The following is a 15,034-nucleotide window of genomic DNA, read 5'->3' on the forward strand; positions in this document are numbered from 1 at the left end:
AATTATAGAGACACGAATCGGTCAATTACAAAAGGAGGTAATTAACATGCAGAAGATTCAGGTAAAGTATGTTTATTGTCTAGGATTCATAAATATTTTACATAAAATGGGGAATACAAAAAATACATCTTCAACCTTTAACAATTAAAATCTCTTCAGCACTTCATCATTTACAAACATAATGGAGATCTTTGGGTTTTCAAGTCACAGTAAATGTACAAACACAAGACAAAATAGAGAGTGAAAGAAAACCAATGAAGAATCTGAACAGTTAAAAGCAGGACCAGGATTGTCCAATAAGAAGTCCACTGTTTGAGAGGGATGAGATGAACTCATTGTGTTGCTCTGTGCAAACAGCTAAACCCAATTGATTTTCTTGAGCTGCCGTGCGTATGGGAGTGAAGACCCGCATCACCCTCAGCTCAACTGGCAAATGGAGACCATTTTAGCTAGCCTGTATATTGAGTTCTCCTAGAATACTAATGTGAGTAAAATGGCCAAGCATCTATAGGAATTGATAGGAACCTCCAAATTGCACTGTGCCCATTGACCCTCAGAGAGGAAGAGGCGAAGCGAGAGGTTTTACTCTGGTCAAAATCTGTCCACGAAAATAAGTCCATGAGGTGTCGAATTTGGTCAACAAACATTTTATTGCTAATTTGCTACGTGCCTCTTATTTGATCAAATATACGTTTTGTAATACTTTGGTTATTAGGAATGCACTGATATAAGTGGAAGCATGTGGCCTTTCTGCAACTTACTCCAAAACAACTTTATATCAGAGGTGTGCCTATTTTCACAGAGGACTCATCATAGATATAACCCCTGTATCATGGGCATTGCCATTGAGGGCTTCCACTATTTTAAATTAGTCAACTGGGTGGGGATTCGAAGAGTTGGGAGCAATCATCCAATGAAGAAGAAAACTGACTACTTTAAAATGGAGATAGCTAGGTTTGAGCAGTATACGGTATCCTGGGGTATTTAGAAATACGCTCGGTATGATTTTCCAATTGAGTTGTTTTTGAATATTTGTACTTCTTAAATAAATATCTGCATTCAACTTATGCACTAGGTAATAGATAAAGCAGATTGCATTCATCATTTCCCGTTACATTATTTTTCACTATGAAGCCTACATGTACTAGTTTCACAAAACAGCTGTTTGAGCCAGTCAAGTGCTCGTTTACAAAGAAGCACAACAAAGAAAACAGGAGCTTTGTGAGATGATTCACTCCTGCTTCACCATTTCCTGGTTGCTAAAACTAAATAATTGCCTAATTTCAGTTTGTGTGACAAACAAAATAAGATAGTATAGTGCAGAGAATCATTGCACCATCTGTGAAATATACAGCATTTTCCATAACCAAGAATATTGTTTCAGTGGTTTGATGCTGTTATACAAAACGGAAAGTTGGAGACGCAAAAACAAAACCTAATAACGAGAGGCATAGAAATAGCCCACATAGAACAGGTCTACCGCTTCTTAGACTTGCTTTCAAGCAGAATGATCGATCTATAACTCACATTTATGTGAATTTGATCAGGTACCCAAAAAAGTTAATATTTCCATTTTAAGTGAAGTGGTCAATTTACAGGAAATGTACTGTTTGCCAGTTAGATATCTTATTACTATTATTAAGTTAACTAAGACATGCCAAATACATTATTGCCAGGTTTTGCTAACTTGATAATGCTAAGTGGCTAACATTAGCGTAAAAGATCAAGCTTCTTGGTAACAGCAGCAGAGACAATCCCCTCCTGGACTAAGATCCCTGTGGTCTAAAATTAGTTTTGTGGTCTGAAAACTGCCCTTTGAGATACCGTTGAAGTCAGAAGTTTACATACACCTTAGTCAAATACATTTAAACTCAGGTTTTCACAATTCCTGACGTTTAACCCTAGTAAAAATTCCTCTCTTACGTCAGTTAGGATCACCACTTTAATTTCAGCTTGTATTTCTTTCATCACATTCCCAATGGGTCAGAAGCTTACATACACTCAATTAGTATTTAGTAGCATTGCCTTTAAATTGTTTAACTTGGGTCAAACGCACCAGCTAGCCTTCCCACAATAAATTGGGTTAATCTTGGCACATTCCTCCTGACAGAGCTGGTGTAACTGAGTCAGGTTTGTTGGCCTCCTTGCTCACACACAAATGTTCTATAGGATTGAGGTCAAGGCTTTGTGATGCCACTTCAATACCTTGACTTTGTTGTACTTAAGCCATTTTGCCACAACTTTGGAAGTACGCTTGGGGTCATTGTCCATTTGGAAGACCCATTTGCGAAAAAGCTTTAACTTCCTGACTGATGTCTTGAGATGTTGCTTCAATATATCATTATCCTGCCTCATGATGCCATCTATTTTGTGAAGTGCACCAGTCCCTCCTGCAGCAAAGCACCCCCACAACATGATGCGGCCACCCCTGTGCTTCACGGTTGGGATGTGTTCTTCGGCTTGCAAGCATCCCCCTTTTTGATGGTCATTATGGCCAAACAGTTCTATTTTTGTTTCATCAGACCAGAGGACATTCTCCAAAAAGTACAATCTTTGTCCCCATGTCCAGTTGCAATCCGTAGTCTGTCTTTTTTATGGCGGTTTTGGAGCAGTGGCTCCTTCCTTGCTGAGCGGCCTTCCAGGATATGTCAATATAGGACTCGTTTTACTGTGGATATAGATACTTTTGTACCCGCTTCCTCCAGCATCTTCACAAGGTCCTTTGCTGGTGTTCTGGGATTGATTTGCACTTGTCACACCAAAGTACATTCATCTCTAGGAGACAGAACGCATCTCCTTCCTGAGCGGTATACTGGCTGCGTGGTCCCATGGTTTTTATACTTGCGTACTATTGTTCATACAGATGAACATGGTAACTTCAGGTGTTTGGAACTTAATCCCAAGGATGAACCAGACTCGTGAAGGTGTACACATTTTTTTTCTGAAGTCTTGGCTGATTTCTGTTGATTTTCCCATGGTGTCCAGCAAAGAGGCACTGAGTTTGAAGGTAGGCCTTGAAATACATTCACAGGCACACCGCCAATTGACTCAAATTATGTCAATTAGCCTAGCAGAAGCTTCTTAAGCCATGAAATAATTTTCTGGAATTTCCCAAGCTGTTTAAAGGTATAATCAACTTAGGTGTATGTAAACTTCTGACCCACTGGAATTGTGATACAGTGAATCATAAGTGAAATAATCTGTCTGTAACCAATTGTTGGAAAAATGATTTGTGTCATGCACAAAGTAGATGTACTAACCGACTTTGTTAACAAGAAATTTGTGGAGTGGTTGAAAAAACAGTTTTAATGACTCCAACCTAAGTGTATGTAAATGTCCGACTTCAACTGTACTTCCATAACTTTATGAGCTGGGTTGTCTGACGTTGCATGCAGTCGTTAGCATTTACCTAGCATTCACTATGGGGGATTCCATAGTACATGTTAGCATTTTGTCAACATTCTGGTATGTTCAGTTGGGGGGGATTTAACAAAGAAAAATAAGATAAATTGCACTGCTGGTAATATCGTATATTTTGGGATGGCACAGTATGAAGGTATAGAAATCTGGACACCGCCCAACCCTAGAGATATCAATGGTGCTTCCCATGCTACGTGTGTGAACAGACACTATAGTGGCACAGATTCCAAGATGAGTCATACAGCTATCTCTATGGCCTGTTGTGCACAAACACACGTATTGGCCCTCTCATTGGCTAGAATGGTCCCAGCTGATCTCACCTCCTCCTGCCTGCCTTCCATCTTTGAGGACATGTACTTCCATTGTTAGAGCGGTCACTCAAATATCTTGTCAGTTCCTCCTGAAAGTATTCATACTCCATGACATTTTCCACATTTTGTGTTATTTTCTGATTTTAAAATGTATTAAATTGAGATTGTGTCACTAGCCTACGGACAATATTCCATAATAAAGTGGATTTATGTTTTTAGAAATGAAAAGGTGAAATGTCTAGAGTCAATAAGTATTCAAGCCCTTCATTATGGAAAACCTCAAAGGTCAGGAATAAAAACAAGTCACAAATTGCATGGATTCACTCTGTGTGCAATAATAGTGTTTAACATGATTTTTGAATGACTGCCTCATCTGTATAACCCACACATACAGATAATTGTAAGGTTCCGGGCAGTGAATTTCAAACACAAATTCAACCACAAAGACCAGGGAGGATTTCCAATGCCTCGTAGAGGGGCACCTATTGGTAGATGGGTGTAAAAAAAACAAAAGTTTTAAAAAAGCAGACATTGAATATCCCTTTGGGCATGGTGAAGCTAGTAATTACACTTTGGATGGTGTATCAATACACCCAGTCACTAGAAAGATACAGGCATCCTTCCAAACTGCCAGAGAGGAAGGAAACCGCACAGGAATTTCACCATGAGGCCAATGGTGACTTTAAAACGGTTAGCGTTTAATGGCTGTGACAGGAGAAAACTGAGGATGGCTCACCAACATTGTAGTTACTCCACAATACTAACCTAAATGACAGACTGAAAAGAAGAAAGCCTGTACAGAATAAAAATACTACAAATATTGGAAAACATGCATCCTGTTTGCAATAAGGCACGAAAGTAAAACTGCAAAAAAAATGTGGCAAAGAAATTAAATGTACACTACCGTTCAAAAGTTTGGGGTCACTAGGAAATGTCCTTGTTTGCAAAAGAAAAACTTATTTTGTTTGTTAATTAAAGTAACATAAAATTGATCAGAAATACAGTGTAGACATTGTTAATGTTGTAAATGACTATGGTAGCTGGAAACGGCTGATTTTTTTATGGAATATCTACATAGGCCCATTATCAGCAACCATCACTCCTGTGTTCCAATGGCACGTTGTGTTAGCTAATCTAAGTTTATAATTTTATAAAAGCTAATTGATCATTATAAAAGCCCCTTTGCAATTATGTTAGCACAGCTGAAAACGGTTGTGCTCATTAAAATATAAACTGGCAATCTTTAGACTAGTTGAGTATCTGGAGCATCACCATTTGTGGGTTCGATTACAGGCTCAAAATGGCCAGAAACAAATAACTTTCTTCTGAAACGCGCCAGTCGATTCTTGTTCTGGAAAATGAAGGCTAATCCATGCGAGAAATTGTCAAGAAACTGAAGATCTCGTGCAATGCTGTGTACTACTCCCTTCACAGAACTTTGCAAACTGGATCTAACCAGAATAGAAAGAGTGGGAGGCCCTGGTGCACAACTGAGCAAGAGGACAAGTACATTAGTGTCTAGTTTGAGAAAAACACCTCACAAGTCCTCAACTGGCAGCTTAATTTAATAGTACCCGCAAAACACCAGTCTAAACGTTAACAGTGAAGAGGCGACTCAGGGATGCTGGCCATAAAAAAAAATCTGCCTTTCCAACTTCAATAGTAATTTACAACATTAACAATGTCTACACTGTGTTTCTGATCAATGTGATGCCATTTTAAAAATGGACAATTTATTTTTGCTTTTGCTTCAAAAACAAGGACATTTCTAAGTGACCCAAAACTTTTGAATGGTAGTGTATATCCCGAATACAAAGAGTTATGTTTGGGGCAAATCCAACAACACTGAGTAACACTTCATATTTTCATGCATCATGGGTATGCTTGTCATTTGGATAGAGCTTGGGAGTTTTTTTTTGGGGGGGGGGGCAAAATGGAAGAGAGCTAAGCACAGTCAAAATCCTAGAGGATAACCTGCTTCAGTCTGCTTTCCAACAGACACTGGGAGACAAATTCACCTTTCAGCAGGACAATAACCTAAAACACAAGACCAAATATACACTGGAGTTGCTTACCAAGATGACATTGAATATTCCTGAGTGGCTTAGTGACAGTTTTAAATTAAAATAGACTTGAAAACCTACGGCTTGAAGATGGCTGTCCAGTAATGATCAACAACCAACTTGAAAGAGCTTGAAGAATTTTGAAAAGAATAATGTGCAAATATTGTACAATACAGATGTGGAAACCTCATTAGGGACTTACCAAGAAAGACTAGCAGTTGTAATCCCTACCGAAGGTGATTATAACATGAATTTACTCAGGGGTGTGAATATACATATGTAAATGAGATATTTCTGTACAAACATTTCTAAAAATAGGTTTTCACGTTGTCATCATGGGGTATTGTGTATAGATGGGTGATTTTAGTTTATATTTAATCCATTTTTAATTCAGGCTGTAACAAAATATGGAATTACTAATATCACCGGTATCACACTGACTTATAAAACATTCCATATTCTTGTCAAGGCACTTTAAGTGAAAATTGGCAGGTGAAAACAGCTGGTAAAGAAATACATTGTAAAAATACAACCAACTATTCTACTTCTGTTCCAATTCGAATTCCCTCAGTTCATTTGGTATGTCTGTCTGTCTAACAGAAGATGTGATCTCACATCATAGCAATGGCGGGGATTTGGCAAATACTATCACTTAAAAACAAAATGCATCTTCAAAATATACATCTTCCATTATTTACACTGGGAGAATATTAATCAAACCAGTGGAACATGACATGATTGATGGAGGTGCAGGAGTCTTGCTGCTTCCCGGAGCCTTTGAGAACCAGGGTTGCATCAGTACAGCATAAAAACATTGAAAAATCTAATCCAAAACCCATTTGAAATCATTCATCTGAGCAGTAGCTAGCCCCATGCAGGCCCTCAGTGGGTGTCGGAGGCTGGTTGAGGCTGGCTAGATGGATGGATAGCTCTGGTCATCATGGGGGGACTCGTCCTCAATCAGACTCAATGTTCCATATTCCTTATTTTTGTCTCGTTCTGTCAGACCCCCAAACTGTCTACCCGCTGTCCCTCCCCCTCCCCCATGTTCCATCATCATCAAACCCCCGTGTTCTTGCGGATCCAGTCTCTCAGCTTGGTGACACGCGAGTAGACGCCGGGCTTGTTCCGACGAGCACAGCCCTCACCCCAGCTCACGATGCCTGCCTGGAACCACATCCCACTTTCCTCGAAGCACACCAGGGGACCCCCCGAGTCTCCCTTGTGATGAGAGCAACAGAGGACAGAGACATTACATTGGGCACAAAGGAAACGTGTTTAGGAGTGTTTTAAGATGCAGGTTTCTGCCATATGTTTCTGTTTATAATTGCGTGCGTGTAGTATGTAGAGTGATAATGTAGCCTGCCATGCGTATCCCTCCCACCTGACAGGCGTCAACCCCTCCAGACAGGAAGCCGGAGCAGAGCATCCTGGATGTGACCTGACCCTCGGTGACCACGTTACACACCGTGTCGTTAATGATCTTCACCTCTGCCTTCTGCAGCAGCCGTGCTATGGCACCTGACCGCCACGAGAAAGAGAGGACACGTGGTTATAACTAGCAGGAGACGTCCTTCATGTCCACTAGCTACTGCCTACAACCCAGGTGCTAATGAGTTGGCTTTGGGTTGGCTAATGGGCAGTTAAGAGATCCCTCAAGAGAAAGAGTGAGAGAGAGGGAGGAGGTCTGGTATGAAATATGGGTGTGGAGGAAGGTGTAATGGAAGAGGGATGATAGGAAAAAGATGTGGGAGAGATGAAGGGAACAAGAGGAATGACATGATGAGAGAGATGAGGAAAATATTAGGATGAAAGATGAGGGAGAAGGAATGGGAACGGGGTGACAGAAGACAGGGACGTCATGAGAGATGAAGGGAGACAGAGCGGGATGTCATAATGGGAGAGATGAGGGTTGAGAATGAAAATGGGGAGCGGGTGAGGGAAGACGGACGTCAGGAGGAGAGAGGGATGAAGGGAAGAGAAGGATGCCATGGCGATGAAGGGAAAGACACCATGATGGGAGAGATGAGAGAGGGATGAAGAGGGAGGGATGGAGAGAAAGCGCGAGGAATGTCAAGATGAGGGAAGCGCAGAATGCCAAGAAGAAAGAGAGATATAAGATGTGTGTGTATATATACACATACATATACATATACATATACATATACATATATACATACACACACCTCACAGAGGAGTTATATAACACACCTGACGGAGTCAAATACTATGCCAAATGGTTAGTATGCGAGGTGAGCTGATTCAGCACTTTCTTGAACAATCCCACTGTCTCTTGGCTCCTTTCCTTTCAAACAAAATCAAGTGCAGCTCGAGCATATGGAAATACTTGACCTAATGCACAGTATTTGACCCAAGTCTGCCGTATGAGAACAGTAGTGCTGGTCTAAATGAGACCCTTAATACTAAATCAAGCACAGCTCAACTATCTTAAAGTATTCAACATGTATGAACTAGGGATGGGCATGAGTAATTGAGTACTCGAATGGATGTCAAAAATCGATCTTTAACCAGAGATTGGCGGTAGTGTGCATCTCTCTCCATGTACACTCTCAAGACAATTTGTGCTCAATCATTGTTTTCATGGTGTGAATTGTTTGTGAAAGTTTATGAATTCCCCGCTATATCTCAAAAGTATCACCAGCAGTAAATGTAGGCTCCTGTTAATCATTGCAATTTCCCCATTAATCTAGAATGTTTGGTTACGGTCATTTCTGTTAATTCAATGTATTAGTCCGGCACACCATTCTCCTTCTTGTAGTGGAGACGTTGTTTTGAGAGGTCACAAACTATGCGGTGATGATGAAGTTGTGGTTTATTAATCATATTTACCAGTTTTATGTCAACATGTCTGGTATCTCCGTCTTGTCAGTATTGCTCAAGTGCGCACCGATGTGGATTACTTAGGCCGAACACCGGGATAGGTGGTGGAGTTTAAACCCTTTCACCTGCGTTTTATGTTGGAAGTCGTGTTTTTTCTCCAATGGAGTGATCAGGGTTGAGCAACTATATCCTTCACAGAAAATACATTTGCACAACACATTCATCAGGAAATAGCTTCATTTTCATCAGATGACATGCGAAGTGCAACACTATTCGGCTAGCAGCCACACAATTAAATGAGCTTCCAATGAGTAAGGTCATTTTTTGCAAAAGTGATGCATTGCCATCATATACATTTCTAGTGTTGTTTATCAGCTCCATTTCTTAATCTAATGTTTTATTTGAAGTTAATCTTGCATTTTACCAGAGAAAAGGAAGCTACGAGAAAAGTAGCTACAAATCAGTCAGAGTGCTGTCTGCTGATAGAATGCCAGTTGGTGAATTCTCAGAGTGAAGAAGCGCAACTGAAGCAGTCTGATGCCGAGCATTTAGATCTGCGTTTAGAAAGCGCAGTAAGATTATTTCCTTATGCGTTTTCTCTTTTATATTTTGCCAATGCTAGGCGAAGCCAGAGCCGAGCAGGTAATACAGCTCATTATGGTTTCAAATTAATGATTCTAAAATGGTCCTCGGTTTTTCATTGACTGAATATACTAGGCTATATAGAACATGTTATCTGTGAAGGTTATGATAAATTAGGCATTTTTGCACACCGTTGGCATGTAGATAAACGTGCACATATTTTCCTCAAGTGTGTTCTAATATACTTTTTAAACTTGAATACTCTAGTACAAAAAAAGAATAATGAGAGTACTCTTAACAGTAAAAACATTTCAAAGGACCATCCCTAGTATGACCGAGTTCTGTAGCATAAAATAGAAGTAAATGTATGTTAACTCTGAACCCATGCACTAAATCAATTGCAACATTAGCATTTGGAACTATTCAACATATGTATTGTATATGACCTAGGTCTATAAGAACAACAGTGTAACTATATGATCGCCCACCTCCTTCGCGGAGAGTGCCCCAGCCTGTAACCCAACAGGACATGCCAGCAGGGAAGAGGTGGGAGCGTGCGGGTAGGCAGATGGGGTGGATGGTGTTGGTGAACTCCAGCGGCTGGCTCAGCTCCAGCAGGGCGATGTCGTAGTCATAGGTCATCTGGTTGTAGTCTGGGTGGGTGATAATGGTCTTCACCAAGCTTCTCTGAACAGTATCCTGCTTATACTGGTCCTGCATGCCACTGTACGTCTGCCAGTTGGAGGCCACGTGGTTTCTAGAGGCGGTGTGTGTGAGTGAGAGAAAGAGAGCATGGGATGTTAACATTATTCAGTTATTCTGCTGGCCTCTCTGCCTTTGAAATCTCACTTGAAAGTGTTTTTTTTTTTTTTTTACAAAGTACAGGAGTGGATAGAATTGATTGTGGGCATGTTAACCAGCCTACAGGGCCAAGGGCTGGCAGTCTTGTCTGAAAGGGGCCAGTGTGGGGGCAGGCTTTTGCTCCGGCCAAAGCAGCAACACACCTAATTCAAATAATGAACTAATTAGTCTTTAATAAAGACTCAATTGATTGAATCGGGCGTGTAAGATTGAGCCTAAGATTGCCTACTGCTGCTATAGGATATGAGCTTGAGCTACTCCTATAGAGCCTCTCCACAGCATAAGAGAATGCTGTCTGTAAACACAAAGGAAGCCGTTTCTCTTCCAAGCTGACTGTGTGATTGTGAGAGGAACCAATGCTAGCAGCAGAGCTCTGTAAATCTCTGTACTGTTCATGAAACTGCCGCAGTGCACAGCTACATCATCCCCTACAGTGGCTGGCTCTAAATGGAAAAGACCACATCCATCCCAACACAGCGGTGCCAGATCACATTCTAGTGCAGGGATAGTGCTCCACCTACTGGCAGCCCAGCTAATTACACCCAGTATATACGCACTATAAAGCTGCTTCGATGTAAATGTGGCCCTGAAGCATCTCTTCTAAACAGTATAATCAAGGGGTAATTGCTCAGTCCTTGTGCTGTGGATCAAAACTCCTGTGTTGTGCAAAGCACCGTTTACCCATCATACTTGCAGGGCTCTGTTCAATCCGCATTGAGGAAATTCAGCTTTACAGCGTGATTGAAATGTAAAGGCAATATTTCCACTTTAGTGGAGAATGCATTCATGGTAAACGCTGCACATGTTGGCTCAATACCTTTACATTTCTATTGTGGAACCTGGAACTCTTCAGCTTTACAGATTGAAGAGCCCCTTTGTTCATGTAATACTAACAGGATCCCTAAAACGATGTCCTCTGGAATAATGAATAATAATAATAACGAGAATGAGGCACCAACAAACTAAGTTAACTCAGTGAAGTAGATGAAAGACAGCAGAGTGGCCATAAACTACCCCCGAGCATGGGAAAGGTAAAAATAAAATAAAAAAGATGTTTGAAAGCAGAGTAGAGGGAGGAGGGAGATATCAGTGGCTTCAGAAGCAGAGATGGGACGATCTGTCTGTGAATCAGAAACCAGAAGAGGTGTGAGGGGGGCCATGTACACATACAGGGCTGGAGATCTTGAAAGAAGCTTCAGTACAGTAAAGAAGTCATAAACTACCCACAGGCATGACGGGATAGACAGACCCAAAAAAGAGGCATAGAGAACAAAAGCGAGGCGGAGGGAGGGATGAAGGGAGGACATTTGAAACAATAGGAAGGACAACCTGCAGAGAGGCAGGAGGAGCAGAGAGGAAGGAAGGAGGAGCAGGGAGGAAGGAAGGAGGAGCAGGGAGGAAGGAAGGAAGAGCAGTGTTGTGTATGTGGAACTCACTCAGGGCTGATGGTCTTGAAGCAGTGGGCGGCAGACAGGAGCCAGCGGTTGGAGATTATTGACGCGCCACACACATGCCCACGGGTCTGGAAGTGCAGGCTCACCTGCCAGGGCCACTCCCCCAGCTGCGCATTCTCCCCGCCCACAATACGGTTAAGCTTGTATGGCCGGATGCCACAGTCTATTGGAAGGTATGTCGGAGAGGAAGAGTGAGACAAGCGTTAATGAACAGAGAGAAGAGAAGGAGAAAATAACTTCAACTTGACACTGCAGCCTTGGCGCTGAACCGCACGGCTCGTTGAAATTATAATAAGGTACCGACATTTGCTTATCAAAAAACACTACCAGACCCCGAGGCTTGTAGGAAAGGAAAAACACAAAAATATTCAAACAGATGTCAATAGTTCTCCAAAGAAGAATTAAATAAATAAAAGTGCTGGATGGAGGGCCTCTGGCTTGTTTGGTGCTCTGTAGACAAGTAGCCAGTCATACGTTATCCCAGCCCCACTACTCTGCTGTCCTGTAGCTCACTGTTAGGAGTGACAATGATACATTTACAACTGGTTTCATGTGCTAGTCGAGGTTTTTGCATCAAACAGGAGTTCTAAAACTACATGCAAACTCATGGATGTTTTTACAAAGACGGAGAGAGATGCCCAGAGAATAGGAAGCGAGTGAAGACGTAAATGAGGAGGAGGAATGAAAGAGCTTGCTGCTGGGTTGTCTTGTCTTACCGCAGCCCTCCTCATCTGATTCGTCGGTGCAGTCTTTGACCCGGTCACACTCAGCGTTCACCTTGTTCACACACGCCTCGTTCTTACACTTAAAGCTGAAGTCAGAGCAGATACCAGGAGCTGCACAGAGAGAGACGTGGATAAAAATTTAAAATAAAAAGTCAAAACCCACGAAGAGATCATAAGACAACACATTTCTGATATTAAAAAACAATCCCATTTTTCATAAACCTATTTCAGTGCTAGACCAGGTTTGATGAAAAAGACACTCCAATCAGTCAGGCATTAGAATGCAGTGCACCATACATAGTGATGGTGCTGTGGTTAACATTGACTGGCTGTATTGATTGAGATGGTCTAGTCTAACATCCCACTTTATCCACAAAACTGAGATTGAAAAGGAGGCAATTAATGTGAGGAAAAGTGTGTGCAGTAGCATAAACATAGCTAATGTATGTCAAAAGAGAGGTGTGTCACGTAATGAGTGAGTCTGGTGTGTGTTGACTTACAGACGGTACAGGAAGCCTCGTCACTCCCGTCTACACAGTCCATCTTAGTGTCACACACCACATCCTGAGGCAAACAGGTCCCGTCGCCACACCTCCACTCATTCTTAGCACAGCCTGGGAAAGGGGGGAGGAGAGAGAAAGATACATTTTTACTGATGTGGTCCGACTGGATGCTTGCTCTCCCTCCATCTCTCCCCTGTTCTGTGTTTTAAAAGGCTGAATGCATTATACATGATTAAGAGTCTAGACGGAGGCTGAGCAAATTGGGCAAGGCTTCCAACAAGCCACATTACTGATAAAGTAATGACTACACACAGCCGAGCTAGGAGCCAGTGTCCACCGATTAGTGCCTTTAATGTTAGCACAATTAGCATGGCATTAGCGGTCCGTATAGCCCGCAGACTGGCATTACATAGATAGAGAGGGTCTGGCCGACTAGGAGGCTACTCACTGCAGTGCTTCTCATCACTCTCGTCACCGCAGTCGTTGACACGGTCGCACACCCAGTACTTGGGCTTGCACATCCCGTTGTCACAGGCAAACTGGTCCTTTTCACATTCTGAAAATAGCAAGAGGAAATGTCCAGTGTGTCAGAGGCTTCTATCATACAGACATGCACACACACAGGATTGTGAGGGGAGTGAGAAGTATGTGAAGGGAGGGTTGAAGGGGCAGTGAGGAAGGGTTGAAGGGGCAGTGAGGAAGGGTTGAAGGGGCAGTGAGGGAGGGTTGAAGGGGCAGTGAGGGAGTATTGAAGGGCCAGTGAGGGAGGATTGAAGGGCCAGTGAGGGAGGATTGAAGGGGCAGTGAGGGAGGGTTGAAGGGGCAGTGAGGAAGAGTTGAAGGGGCAGTGAGGAAGAGTTGAAGGGGCAGTGAGGAAGGGTTGAAGGGGCAGTGAGGAAGGGTTGAAGGGGCAGTGAGGGAGGATTGAAGGGGCAGTGAGGGAGGGTTGAAGGGGCAGTGAGGGAGGGTTGAAGGGGCAGTGAGGAAGAGTTGAAGGGGCAGTGAGGAAGAGTTGAAGGTTGAAGGGGCAGTGAGGAAGAGTTGAAGGGGCAGTGAGGGAGGGTTGAAGAGAGAAGCGAGGTAGGGAGGGGTGAACGCGAAGTGAGGGAAAAAGAGGGAGGGGAGTGAGGTAGGGGTGAGGCCAAGCAAGGCCAGAATCTACTTACTGCAGTTCATTTCATCACTCATGTCCCCACAGTCATTCCAGCCATCACAATGCAGCTCCTTCTTGATACAGAACCCAGAGCCACAGGAAAACTGGTTGGGGCAAGCTGTACACAGTAACAGAATGGAGGGAATGAGGAAGGAAGGAGGGAGAGAGGGAGACAGGGGGAAGAGGCGAATGAGAGTGAGCGAGTGACAGAAGGCGTGTGAGGGAATGACAGTGTATTTCCGGCCCATCCGTCTTGTTGCAACCTGCTCGTCCCTATTGATCAAAGCAATTAGAAATCCATTATGGCCCAAACTCTGAAAGAGCAGCACTACAGAGGGTAGAGGGGACGAGAGGAGTGGAGGGGACAGACAGAGACTAGAAGTACTCCTGACTGATAAAACAGACAATGAACACACTCATGGTGATTGGTGGACCTGTGATGTCAGAGCTGCAGTCTGTAAACCTCCATCATTGAACCGTCTCTGGCTGAGTGTCAGTCAGTGTGCCACTGGGTTTGGGGCACTAGTTCAGTTGTAATCGTCACTAAAACTCTGTCATATAGCAACTTTCACTTGAATAGCACCACCACTCCCATATCAGTTGCCATGGAGATTAAGAGGAGTTTGAAAACAGCACCATAAAATGGTAACACCTTCATAGGACGTTTCATACAATCCAGAGTCATATATAACACCAGAGAGAAACCACTCACGGTTGGAAGGATCGTATGCGTTGTACTGAGCCTGGAAGCCTTTGTCTGTGAAGGACTCATCAGAGTGGAACATCACAGCCAGAGAGCTGGTGGTACTGGTAAGGGCCAGAGAAGACAGCTCCCCACAGTACCTGAAACAAAGCACACAACGTTTATTTGAGTGGAAATACTGACATTGTATGTCAATGGAATGTGGTGGTTTAAAGCAGAGGACACATTTCCTTTATCCTGTGATAATCAATAAAGTCATACTGTTCTATAGAGCTCCAGTAAGTAGAGGACCATTCTTACTTGGTGCCCATGACCTCTATGTAGTCTTTGTGACACACCCTGAGGTCCACTCTCGGCTCCTTCATACGGAACATGGTGAACTTCACACGTACCTGCTTCCCTGCAGGGACCTGAGACA

At 42.8% G+C, this 15,034-nt stretch overlaps 1 protein-coding gene across 1 annotated transcript in view; it reads right to left on the reverse strand.

Annotated features, from left to right (window-relative positions):
- Positions 1-5,633: 5,633 nt before the first annotated feature.
- The window catches only part of zmp:0000001114 (suppressor of tumorigenicity 14 protein homolog), a 29,769-nt gene continuing 20,368 nt past the window's right edge, over positions 5,634-15,034 (reverse strand). The window contains exons 11-20 of the mRNA XM_024385470.2: positions 14,917-15,026; positions 14,626-14,756; positions 13,927-14,031; positions 13,209-13,316; positions 12,758-12,871; positions 12,249-12,368; positions 11,515-11,695; positions 9,706-9,974; positions 7,179-7,315; positions 5,634-7,015 (exon numbers count right to left, since the gene is read on the reverse strand). Of these exons, the coding sequence (XP_024241238.1) occupies positions 6,854-7,015; positions 7,179-7,315; positions 9,706-9,974; positions 11,515-11,695; positions 12,249-12,368; positions 12,758-12,871; positions 13,209-13,316; positions 13,927-14,031; positions 14,626-14,756; positions 14,917-15,026 (1,437 nt within the window). The 3' untranslated portion in view covers positions 5,634-6,853. The remainder of the gene's footprint in view (positions 7,016-7,178; positions 7,316-9,705; positions 9,975-11,514; positions 11,696-12,248; positions 12,369-12,757; positions 12,872-13,208; positions 13,317-13,926; positions 14,032-14,625; positions 14,757-14,916; positions 15,027-15,034) is intronic.

This window comes from Oncorhynchus tshawytscha, linkage group LG23, assembly GCF_018296145.1.
Source record: "Oncorhynchus tshawytscha isolate Ot180627B linkage group LG23, Otsh_v2.0, whole genome shotgun sequence".
NCBI classification, from domain to species: domain Eukaryota; kingdom Metazoa; phylum Chordata; class Actinopteri; order Salmoniformes; family Salmonidae; genus Oncorhynchus; species Oncorhynchus tshawytscha.